The sequence below is a fragment of the Harpia harpyja genome, chromosome Z, assembly GCF_026419915.1.
Source record: "Harpia harpyja isolate bHarHar1 chromosome Z, bHarHar1 primary haplotype, whole genome shotgun sequence".
Lineage (NCBI taxonomy): Eukaryota > Metazoa > Chordata > Aves > Accipitriformes > Accipitridae > Harpia > Harpia harpyja.
This window is the reverse complement of record NC_068969.1, coordinates 85,815,495-85,828,081: the sequence shown is the minus strand read 5'-3', so window position 1 is coordinate 85,828,081 and position 12,587 is coordinate 85,815,495. Positions and strand designations below refer to the sequence as shown.

At 37.9% G+C, this 12,587-nt stretch overlaps 1 protein-coding gene across 1 annotated transcript in view; it reads right to left on the bottom strand.

Moving 5' to 3' along the window:
* Positions 1 to 1,701: 1,701 nt before the first annotated feature.
* The window catches only part of PLGRKT (plasminogen receptor with a C-terminal lysine), a 32,646-nt gene continuing 21,760 nt past the window's right edge, over positions 1,702 to 12,587 (bottom strand). Inside the window, exons 2-4 of the mRNA XM_052778431.1 lie at positions 12,117 to 12,247; positions 11,013 to 11,122; positions 1,702 to 6,250 (exon numbers count right to left, since the gene is read on the bottom strand). Of these exons, the coding sequence (XP_052634391.1) occupies positions 6,129 to 6,250; positions 11,013 to 11,122; positions 12,117 to 12,247 (363 nt within the window). The 3' untranslated portion in view covers positions 1,702 to 6,128. The remainder of the gene's footprint in view (positions 6,251 to 11,012; positions 11,123 to 12,116; positions 12,248 to 12,587) is intronic.

Genomic DNA, 12,587 nt, shown 5'->3' with positions numbered 1-12,587 from the left:
TCCAGTGGCAGCCATAGGTACCCAAGCGTCAGAGATGCCTCAGCTCTGACACACGTGTCCTGTGGACATGGAGCTCCGCGCCCGTGTGTTTCCCCAGCAGCCCCCAGCAGGATCTCAGTGACAAGGGTAGCGTTCTTGGGATTCACCAAGCAGAACTATGCGCCCTGTGAAACTAAACTTTGCTTTGGGGTTTTTTTTTCCGCACAATAGGACAAGAAGTGGCTGCTGTGCCCTTTTGTAAACAGTCATGGCTGTGGAAAGCCAGAAAAGTTCATCTCTCTAAAAATACAATGAAGCTCTTCTCTGTAGATCCTTTTGCTTGAGGGTTATGCTTTCTATCCCTTGAGTACTGCTAGCATATAGAGAAAAACCCTCAAAACTCAATCTAGAAGGAGAGCACCTGAACACAGGCGTCCGCAGCTTAGTGTACAAAGGTGAACAATTCACCTGTGCTGACAGAGACTCCAGTCACCTTCTCAAGGAGGACTTGGGTGTTTTATGCTGAGCTGGATCTAGAAAGAGGCCGTGGAGTGCTGGAATAGTGAGCAACCTGCAAAGTTGTCTATACTTGGACTTTCTTTTTGGTCCACTCTTAAATGTTTTAGACAGTGGTACTGCTTCAACAGTAGACACGTAACTACTGTCCAGGCTGTTACTAGGATGCAGTCCGCAGAAGTGGAGGCTGCCAATCCGAAATTCCTGAAGAGCAAAACCTCAATCTGTTTCTCCCTCAAAGTCTTAACTGCTATTTTGTTACAGACAAGCTGTGCGGGGGTAATCAAAACTTGCATTTTTAAAGAGAGCACCAGCTTGGTCTTGTTGGTGACATGGACAACACATGTCTGAAAATACACATCACATCAGGTGAACTTACTCGTGGACTGTAAGTAGTCTTTTAGACAAGGGAATTGTTTTCAGTGACTGGAGAGCTGTAGTCATGTGCAAGAGCACTACCAGGACTTTCAGGGCAATAAGGAAGGTGCCTCCTGAGTCAGGCAGTGACTGACCTGGTGACTGACTGACTTAGCTTGTAAACCAATATAATTTATTTTATACCCTACTTTGATGCCCATGCCCAATATTGGATCCAGTCTTGGATCCAGCAAGATGGATCCAAAATTTTGGAAGCAGCAAAATGTCAGATACGTTTTTCTCAGAGTTTTTACCAGGGAATTTTGAGAGATGTCCCCCAATAGCAGGCTGATTTGTCAGTCTAGCTGGAAAACTCCTGACTCTCCACATGCTTTAGTTTCACATTTAACTGGACCATCACTTATTATGGCACCACATCTAACTCTTCCCTAAGCAAAAAGGCAGGCATTATGATGGCCACCTTTAGGGTTTTTTGTAAGAAGAACCTCATTTTTGGAACTGTCTGAAGCACGTAACCTCTGACTACAGCTGCTAAATGCAAGTGCTCAAGAGACCGGAAAACAAATAATTCAAAACAGTTTTTCTGACCTCACCTGCTTCTTCATCAGGGCTACTAAATGTGAAAGACAATACTTTCTGTGCTTTCCGTCGTGCTTGTTGGTGGGTGATAGAGCACAAGTTGTCAGAGGCCTTGGAGGAAATGTCTTTTCAAGACATTCATAATTCCTCAGGGGAGCCCTCACTGCAGCCCTCTTCATCACTCTTCTTGTTGAAAAGCATTGGCTACGAACGTTCTCTTGCTAGGATTAAAGACTGCAACAACAGGCAGCGACTTAATGAGTTTTATTAAGGATCGTATCTGAATGAGCTGGTGGTAGTTTGACATTGCTTAATGTTACTATGCTTAATGCAGTTTCACTAGTAGGGTGTATTGCTCAGTATTTTTCCTCCAGCTGTATTTTAGTAACATTGCCTTTGCATCTAGGGCTTTCAACTATACTGTGATTTGAGTAGCAGGTTGTAAAGAAACTTACCATGTTAGTCATATAACTTTAAACCATACAGGATTTTATACAGAAAAGCCTAACTGGCAATCTCTCAGTAACTTGCCATCAATTTAAATCAAGTCAGAGGCTAGGTTTGTTTATCTGTTCATCATAGCTAGAACAACTACTTCTATTCAAAACAATACATGCAGAAGAAAATAAATAATTTAAATACAACAATTCTGAAGTAACTATCCACCTTCTTACTGTTTGTATTACAAACAACAGACAACAGCAGAGCAAAGAAATGAAATTCCATTTGTGATCTGTAGGATCAGGATAGGTACACGCAGCATACTGTCTCAATGCAAGTATTTTGTATTTTTTAGTTTCCTAAAATAAGGTAAAGATGATTGTACCACTTCTTTCCCTTGCACTAAATTTTGAATCTGTTGGCCAACAGCAATCAAAGTGTATAAAAGGTAGACGATGTTTCATGAAAACAGGTGGCTAAATAAAGAAGATGCCTTTTAACAATACCTTGATAACCTTGAATACCTTGAATGAAAGGCTTATTCACATGTTAAGTGTCAGACAATCTACACAGAAGTTCAGAGGTAGGAAAGAAATGCAGACTTCATCAGTCTTTTTTCAGAGACTTCACTTCAAATTCATGCAATTCACTGCTGCAAGAACTACTTAGTTTTTGAAAGCTGCCCAAACATGAATTTAAAATATTTCTTAAGTTTGCTCAGTACCAGACAGGATTGTGCAGGAAATGTGAAATACCACTGCATGCATGTGATTGGTGACTAAGTATCAGTGTTATCCAGCTATCTTCATCAGATGATTGTGGGTTTTAGAAGCAGTTCACCTTTAAGCAAGCTAATAGCTAACAAAATGAAGAAATCCAAGCATTTTTATATAATGAATTCCAAGACCGATTAACCAATTAAATAATAATGCAGAAATGATCTCATTTGCCTATGTCCACATAAGTGCTTTCCCCTTTTACTTTTAAAAGCAGTGATATGCAGTCATAGTCATAAAATAACTTAAAAACATTTAGGAAGGGGCTGCAAGAATCAACTTTCCCTATCGTAAGGAAAGGTTCAGGAAAGTTAAATCATTCATCCAAGGAATGGAGGAAGGGGCCCAAACTGGACTCCCCATAAGTCACTTTTTGCTTGTTTCTCAACAATACTCATGTATCCTATCAAAACCAGATTAACAAGGTAAGTGTCAGGCAGGCAGTTGTGGCTCAGAAGTAGCGTGCACTTTCTTGGATTCTAAATGAGACATATCCATAATGAGAACACAGAGACTTTAATTTTGACATCCTAATCGTGACTGACTTCTCACTTTCCTGGAAGAATCCTGCTCCAAGTGACACTGATTCAGGAGACATGGCTGTCAGACATTATGACCAGAAAAACCAACAGGATTAAGGTAGTAAGAGTAGTGCCCTCAGGTCAGAACAAGCTCCCCCTGCAGTTATTCTCCTTCTCTTCCCCAGTGATTCATGAAAACAGTTCATGAAGACAGTTTCTGTGACATATTAAAGTAAGTTTTACAGCTGAAGCCAGTTGAGCACCAATGACAGAAGGGAGCAGGATGTTTTAGGTGTTTTATTTATTTATTTCTATGAGTACAACTGGTATGATGATTACGGGCAACTTGTGCTGTAAACACCTACTCCCTGAAGTAGAACCTGTCAAAAGTAAGCTCTCCTGCTTTCTTTCATTGTTCTCTAAAGGAAATCATACAGTTCAACCACTCTGTAGCCGGATATCTATGTGACAGATATGACTGGGCTTGAGACATGCAAGCATTTTGATTAATACTCTGTAACAAAGAATGAGCATCTTCAAAACAAAAGCCTCTATTTATCAAGAAAAAAGCAAAGCTAACAGTAAAAAATAAAGGCAGTAAAGGTGACTAACCCTTAAGTTCTTCAAATCATTGGCACATTCTATGCAGCCTGTTTAAATCAATTTCTGGGTTTGGCATTAGACTGTCCTGCTTACAGCCTGTTGCTTTTCCCTTATAGATTTGGTAACTTTCACTGATTGATACTCACTGTGTAACACTGAATTAAACTTGCTCCATTTCCATCACTTTTTAGTGTGGAGTCTTGCAATGGATTAACACTATTGATCTAAGTTAACTTTTGGGAGAAAAAAAATTCAAATTTAGCTAGGATGGAGTAATAAGTAGCTATCCTGTTATCTCCTAAAACTGCTATCATCTGGGTTGTTATTTTGCTTAGCCTGCTTGCTTCGTTTAACACCACCTTTTAAGCCAACACTACAGCCAGCAATCTATTCCAAACACACAGATATTAATTCCTAATTCACAGTGGAAAGGATTAGGGTATTTCCTAATTTTCTAGGATTTGTAAGTAAAACTGCTGTATGGACTACTAAAACTGCTCTCTTGTAAAAATGTCTTTCATAGGATTAAAAGGTAGGTTAAGAGGCACAAGTGGAGACATACAAATACCAAAACAAGCTGGATTGTTTTTCTTTCTTGGAAGAAAGAGTATCATTAGATGACAGATCAAAACACAAAAGGCTGTTACAACTTCTTCAAAATTAAAGCAAGGTGGACTTCAGAACTTGGAGGAAAGGTAGTAGATGATCTGTTACTCAAAGCAAAACAAATAAACAGGGATGCATACATCCTAAAAGTAGTACGTAATATAGCAGCAAGTGGTGAGGGATTATCTAATAGGACAGGCAGAAAAAGTGAGGTGGTCTCGGGCTGCATTTTGTGAGCTCAGAGGACATGGGTAGCACCATAGGCTGAGTTGAGGCACACCTTCCAAGACAATTAAAATCACTGCTGTAAATCCTAAACAGCCAAAGTGTAGACCAAACTATTATAACCAAACATGCTATTATAACCCATTTTATCACTCTGCACATTAAAATGTATCACATTTGAAATCTGTTACAGATTGTATGCGTTGTTAACGTGCAGGTGACAGAACCAATTACAGAAGTGATTGAATGCAGAAGTGAATGCACCTTCAGAAATCAATCTTACACAGCTATGGAAACTGCACTATTAATGTCTTCTACATTGAGGAGCTTTTGTTTTATTATATATTCACCTGTCTGTGTGTAACAATATTCTAATTTTAGTCAAGTAATCTTCAAAACCAGATTTGGGGCATTATCTCCAGCTGGAATTTAATTTTTAACTCAACAAATTGTAAATACAGACTTAGGCTTAATTCAGTATTGGATGCTTTTTGAGCATTTGGTTTTCATTCCACAATTAGACTAATGTTAGAAGAGTTTCCATCCAAAACACAAAACAATCTGTTTTTAAACAAAATTTCCAATACAGAAAGATGCTTTTTTTTTTTTTGCCAAGTGTAACATCAGAACACTAAAATATACTAAAATTAGATCCTCAGTATAGACCATGCTAGAGTAAAGGCATGCAAAAAATCCCTCAGTTTTTCAGTATTTGTAAGGCCCCTTGGATCTACCCATTACAAAAACATACATTAATAATTTTGCTTGCTGTTAGCCAAAGTTAATATTCATCTTAGTAGTGAAACTCTGATTTTATGTAAACAAATTATCCTGAGTTTCAGAATGTTAAACAAGCATGAAAAAGGTTCAGGAAATAGCTACATAATTTGTTTTCTCTTTTTGAGAAATTATCTCTGCTCATACTTTAATGCAGTTTTTCCTAAGAGTAAAACACACAGTTAGCAAGTGACGTGTTTACTTCTGAACCTACTTCTGATGAAAGCTGTTTATTCCAGAATTTGAAACAGAGATGGTGAGTTTACTGCCTAAAGAACAGCAAATAAAAAGTGTTATATTCTTCAGAGAATTTGACTGTCTATTCCTGACTTCAAATTCATCTGTGCATCCTTAAATATATTTGAAAATTATGACCATATTTATACAAATTTGTAACTACCAATTAACTTTTTTTTTTTTGGTTATAGTGAGTTTGGTCAGTACCAGACATTTTTATTACAGGTGAAAGTTATTTTCAGACTCTAAATAGGCAGTGGAAATTCAGTATTTCGTTCTAAACAAGAAAAATATACTACAGCAACAATGGATATTTTCAAGAGATACATACAATATGAAAATTATTGCTTTAGAAAGTACCGATTTAAGAAAATGAATTATATTTTGATTTTATAAAAGCTCATAATTTTCTCAAAATTTTAATGATTCATTTATGTCCAAACCCAGTATTAGAATCACATTTTGGATATTAAGCTTTAATGCAGTCGTCCTATTTTTCTATGAAGAACTTGCTCTGTGATCTTCTGATCTTCTCCAGGTCTTCATAAGTGAGCGGTCCTTTCGGCAATTGTAGCAAAGTGCTCTGTGTGTCCAATATGTTCTCTGCCTCACCTTCAAAAAAATAAAGAAATTAAATAAATTTCCTTACCCTTACTGTGAGAAAGGAAAGGAAGTAAAAAAAAAAACGAAACACAAACAACAAGCCCCAAACCCCTGAAACCGATTTCACTATTCTTGTTTGGGCCAGAACAACAAAATACCAGGTCACAGCTATGTATTTCACAAAGAAGCTGATGCCAATGTAGCATTAAAGTTGTCTTTAAGGAATTTTGGACTGGTGGGATAACTGCATATAGAAGTGTTTGGTCTGAACTGAATATCTGCCTCAGGCTGCATTTGTTTGAAAGAACTTCAGCCAAAATAATCAATTGTGCTATTGTTGTTGCCATTTCTGTTAGCCCCTTTCTCTAAAAACTACACTGAGTTATAGTAATGTTTCATTTAGAGATTTATTATACATGTGCTTTGGAATGGAGGCATGAGATACAGCCAGGACTTAGCATCACCACATACTTTGTACCAACCCCATACTGTATTTGACCAATTAGGAGTCTGAGAAGAGGGTAGATCAGGCATACACATAAAAGCATACATAAGCTTTAACAAGTAAATTCCCTGTACACAGTATCCTAGACGTGCCACATTTGGGCACAATTTTTCTTCTTGTCTCAGGCCTAGGCTAAAAGATGTCAGGCTACAGGCAGAAAGTGGGTAGCACAGGACCTGAAGAAGCATTGGTCAAAGCATACTGCTCACAAAAAGATTTGCTAAGACAGTTACCTAAACATGCAGTCTTAACAACATAGCAGGGAGAAGTTGGAGGGTGCAGAATGCTTTGGGTAACGCTGGAATGACAACATCCAGGACAGAGAATCCAGAAAACAAAGATACAGATTGAACATCATACGTAAGTTGTGGTGGTCTGATTGTGATATAAGAAAGGATGAAGATTAGGCAAAGAATGTGTTTGTTTTGGCTGATGTCATTGGGTACAATACCAACAATCTTTTTTACCTATGCCTTAACTCCTAACTTGATCATTAGGGCAGTAATATGAAGCTGCATTTATGTGCAATAAACCTGAATGAATATTGTAATGCAGTCGAGATTATGGTCATTCTTTAAAACAGGTCTGAATGCTGAAATCTCCACTGCAGTTTTGGTAGTATTATGGTGCTTGGGATCTCCACACATCAGTAATATCCAACAGGATGACACTGGTTACCACTTCCAGTAACTGGTAATAACACAATGTCAGTCAGTTGCATATAGCATCTGATTATGGAATAGCAAGAGATCTTAGGTGACAGTTGTTATAGATATTCAAGTCTCTTTGCCTGTGACTCACATGCACTAGAGCAGATTGCCCAGTCACCATCCTTCTCTCATGACTCAGGATACAAGGAGTGAGCTATCTAAATTTTGGAAAAGGTAGCCGGAGTTTCATTGCTTAGTGGAGAAGTTCTGTGCAGTTGGAGGCTGGCTATATAATCCCTCCCCTCCTCTCATCATTTGTCTGAAGAACACCAGCAATATGTACCTGAACTGGGAGGAAAAGCAGAACAGCAAGGCCAAAAACTTAGATAGCAGATTCATGACTGATTCTAAGTGCCCTCAGCCATTCAGAAAAGATAGTGCACCTGAGGGCTGTTCTGTAACCCTGCCATCCCCACAAGATTCAGTTCTGATACATGGCCCTGGCACACTTATGGCTTTTCAACAGCACAAGCAGAACTCAAACCAGCTATTTACCACTATGTCCTCAGTTTTTGCTTTAATTAGCCCAACCTATAAAGCAGGGAAAAAACCCTCCGATTTCAATGTGGGAGAATAAGAAAGTCATGAGAAAATGTTTGGACAAGTAGGCTAGAGACAGAAGAAAAAATTAACTGTAAGCAAGATCAGAGACAAAATGCCTGGTGAAAGAGGAATAAAGAAACCTTCCAGGGATATAAACTGATTCCAAAGAATGAAGGACAGCAACTGCAGGGCTGTTTGATCAAGGTGGTTCAGATACAAAGATGATTGTGCAGCACGGAAGTAATTGCAGATTAGTGTTGGAGAGGGAATTGGCTGTTAGGCTGAAGACAGGCATACCCTGGAGGAAAGAGACCAGTTAAGGAGGGAACAATAAAGGGAGTGGTATATACATTCATCATTACACCACAGAGGTGAGGCATGGCATGCACCAACAGAATACATGGGCAAGCAGAGAAGTGGTTGAGAAAGTAGTATGGGAGTGGACACACGGATCAGCTGAGTAGTAAGAACAAGCATTGTGGCTGCAGGTCAATTGTGTCATAAAACATTCTCTTCAACTAACTAATTTTAACCGAAAATAAAAATTAACTCCTGAACCTGATTTCCACATAATTACAAAACTTCTTCTGATTTCCAGCCCAGATTCATTCAGGCTAGTCCACTTCCTTTTATTCTAGTGCTGATAATTAGTAATTAGTTTAATTTCCTTCTCTTACTTTCCTTTATCCTATCCTGTAAGTAGGATCTGTAGACCCAAATCTCTCATGTCTTTTTACAAGGCTAAACAAACTAATCACTTTGTTTTCTCTCACAAGGCAGCTTGGCACTCCCTAATAATTTTAACTCTTAAGTAACTCTAGATTCCTTATACAGAAGTGATCCAAATTACGTATAAATTTCCAAGGAAGGTATTACTGTTTTCCTGCATCAGTACCTTCCTATCTGTACTAAGGTTGTCAAATATCCATCCTTGGAGACCCTCAAAACCCATCTTGACATTTTTCTGGGCAACTCGCTCTAGGTGATCCTGCTTGAGCAGGGGGAGTGGACCAGAAAACCTCTAGAGGTCCCTTCCAACCTCTACCATGCTGTGATACTAGGAAACCTCAACTGAAGTTTCCAGATATCACTTGACTCTCATAATTTCATCACACTACTGGATCATACTCATTCTGTGACCACCTAATACATTCAGGTTTTTCCCTTTTTCTACCATTTCCAGGTGGTGAGTTCTGATGGTAGAAATCCCTATTAGCATCTAGCTTCTCACTGACCTCCTTATCCAATTGAATCCTATTTTATTATCTCAGTTCTTCAGCTCATCAGTTCTTGTACTACAGTTTATTTCTTCTCTGTTGATGACACCAATCAAGTTTGTCATCCACAGATTTGATTAGTATAACCTACTCGTAATTTCAAATACAAAACAAAAGCCAGTCCAGACCAAATCTTGAGGAATATTGCTAACAATGCTGCTAAAGCCTAGCTTTCCTCTTTAAGCACAAACCTTCAACGTCTTCTCTTTACTCCAATGCTTACTTGTCTACTAATTTCCATGTCCTTCATGCTAACTTAATCTTCATGGGATACCACACTAAATGCTTTCATGAGTTTATAGTAGATCTACCACATTTCTTTTGGAAAAGAAATTATTTTCCTGGAAAAGACAGAGTTAGTTTGGCATATTTCATTTTATCTTATTGTCCATTTGGCTCCATAGCTTCTTTTCTCCAAAACCTTTTCACAAGCCTTGCATGCTGCTGAAGTTACCCTAGTGGATCTGAAGTTATGAAGATGACTTTTCCTGTTTGGAAAGCAATAGGATACCACATTGCCCCTCTTCAACCTATACAGGACCACAGGGTCCTCAGTAAACACATTACATACTCTTGCCGTGGGGTTTGCATTATAATATGCCCACTCTTTCAAAATTCTGGAATGAAAAGACCTCATTTCTTAAAAAAAAAAATTATTAACAAATCCTAAATTCCAAGCGTTCCTTCTGCATTGTATGTACTAATGTCCTTTTCAAAACTCTGATTTCCAAGAGCCACCCAGTTTTTCTCCCTGTGCTTAGCTGCCTCTTCCTATTAAACTCCAAAGAAATGTATTTAGCAGGGTTTAGGAAGTGTTTACAGATATACATTGCTGCATCACCAAAATATATTTGCACCTGTATGCAGCAGAAAATATCTCAGAGTTTGTCTAATTAACATATCATTATTTTCAATGAAGTACACAGAATTAGGAAACCTAGCTTTTAGCTCTGGAGGCTAAGACCAAGCACTGAAACAAATTTTTATTTTGTTTCAGTATGTTTGTGTCAGTAGCAGATGGGAAAATCAAGATAGTTACCTAAGATGATTTGTGAAGGTGACAAGCCATGGCGCAATGCTGTCTTCACTTACAGTGAACACTCTCTTAGCATGTCTCCTTCACCAGGAACCAGAGCTAACATAAATGCACCTCCATAATTCTCAACACCCATCACTTAATCAGATCTGCCACTGGTAACTATGAGCCAAGACCCCACTTTCTGGGACTCACCTTTCTTCTTTCCATCTTAGCAGGGCACCGTGGCAAGATGATCAGCTGATGGATTGTGTTTGGTCATGAAGGTATAAGGGCATGATTCCTGTCTGTATCCCTTTATCTGCTTTTATCATCCCTACCCCTTGCCAAAACAGCAGCATCAGAGGGGAATATGGAAGGAAATCACTAGATCTGTCATTTCTCCCAAATACACAATTATTACTTCAGCTGTATTTATAGCCTTAGAATTCACATTTTTTGAAACAAGAGAGGAGAAATTAACAAACACTCTTAAATGGAGGGAAAGGCTGTAAAAGTAGAGTGAGTACTCTTGACTGGGAAAGTATCTGATTGTAACAGAGAAGAAAGGAAATGAAAGAGTAAGATTTTTGTCCAAAAAAAAAAAAAAAAAAAGAGAAAATCTATTGCAAGTTTTCTCCCAGCCTTTCTAAAAAGATAAGACGTTATGTGAAATACGCTTGGTTCTATGTGTGAAGCAGACAGACTTATATACACACACCTTTTATCCTTTGCAACAGCGTTCCATAGCCCATATCATATTGATAGGCAAATATAAAGCTCAGGGGAACTATTGGCAGTAAAACTCCTGGGTTCTTCTTTTTTATTGCTCTGTTAAAAAAAAAAAAAAAAAGAAGGAAAAATAAGATTATTTAGGACATTCAGCACATCAGCACTGTTAGTTTAGGTTGACCTTGACTGTCTAGGACTTGTGTATCCTTCTACAATCTCTAATCAAAGAATAACAAGTCGAGGTCTTAATTTCATCAGAAGCATTCATGTTCTGCTTGCCTTCTTGCTCAACTATCAACCCAAGGTTATTAAAAAAGAATATTTTAATATATCTAACAAAACCAGGATTATCTAACTTGTGTAGCATGCATGTGCACGTGCATATATCTATCCAGCCACATGCAACATGTAGCAATCAAGATACTACGTTCAGTTCCAAATGCATCTGAGTCCACAGAGAATGCATAATGCATAACATGCATTTAATCTCTGTCCTATGTACATAAACCCACAAATATTTCCTACATTTCCTCTAATCATGTTATAGCACAAGAAAAACATGTTACCAAACAAAAATCCTATAAGGCAAGTTCTTCCCCATACAACACAGCTTTATTGTCCACGTTTTTTTGCCCTTGGGTGAGCTTCTTGATTCAAATTTTAAGTGAACAGATTTCAGAATATGTCCACTTGTTCACTGACATATTAAAAAACCCAGATGATGGGGGATTTGTTGCTCATTAATAGTTTATTAAATCACAATACAGACAGGAAAATAGCATGGCTTTTAAACAATTCCTCCTGTTCCACACACAACTTTTACTTTACACTGAACTTTTCGGTACAATGATACTCAGCTGTATCACTTTATTGTCAGCTCACATGTCTCTGCTTTTATGTAAGTCTGCAGTACAGACATAACCAAAACACAACTGGAAGCAGACAGAAATCAGAGTCACTCTGTCATTTAATTAACCTCTGAGCAGTTACTGGATAAAAATAACTACCTCTTATAATGCAAAAGGAAGATCCAGCAATATAGAAATATAAATGTAATATATTTATATTTTCTATTAGGAAATAAACTTCATACCCAGCTGTTAAACCTACAGCAGCAAGTCCAAAAAATGTCGCAAAATATTTGAGAAATTCCCGTGTCCAAGCAATCTGCATGGCTGTTTGTCTCTCTCTCATCTGGTTCTGCATCAGTAGTTGCCTTTCCAGCTAAAGAAGAGAGAGAGGTTAAACAAAATTAAGTCATCCATTTTTTATTTTAAAGTCCGAGTCAATCTCTCATTAGTCTATAAATCCAAAACACTAAGCGAGAAGGTTTCTTTTCTGTTCTTTTATTTCAGTTATTCATAGCTTTTGATTGAGAATGGTTGTCTTCAGTAATAACTCAGAATAGTTTATACCAAGAAATCATTTAGGTCAATTAGCAAATGCTTTAATGCAGAATCTTTCTAATGATGCTTCTCAAGGTCAAGAAAACCAAAATACCAGTGTTAGGTTTTGAGAGCTCCCCAGGTCTTAGCAGCACTCCATAGGTTAAGGTTCTCTGACC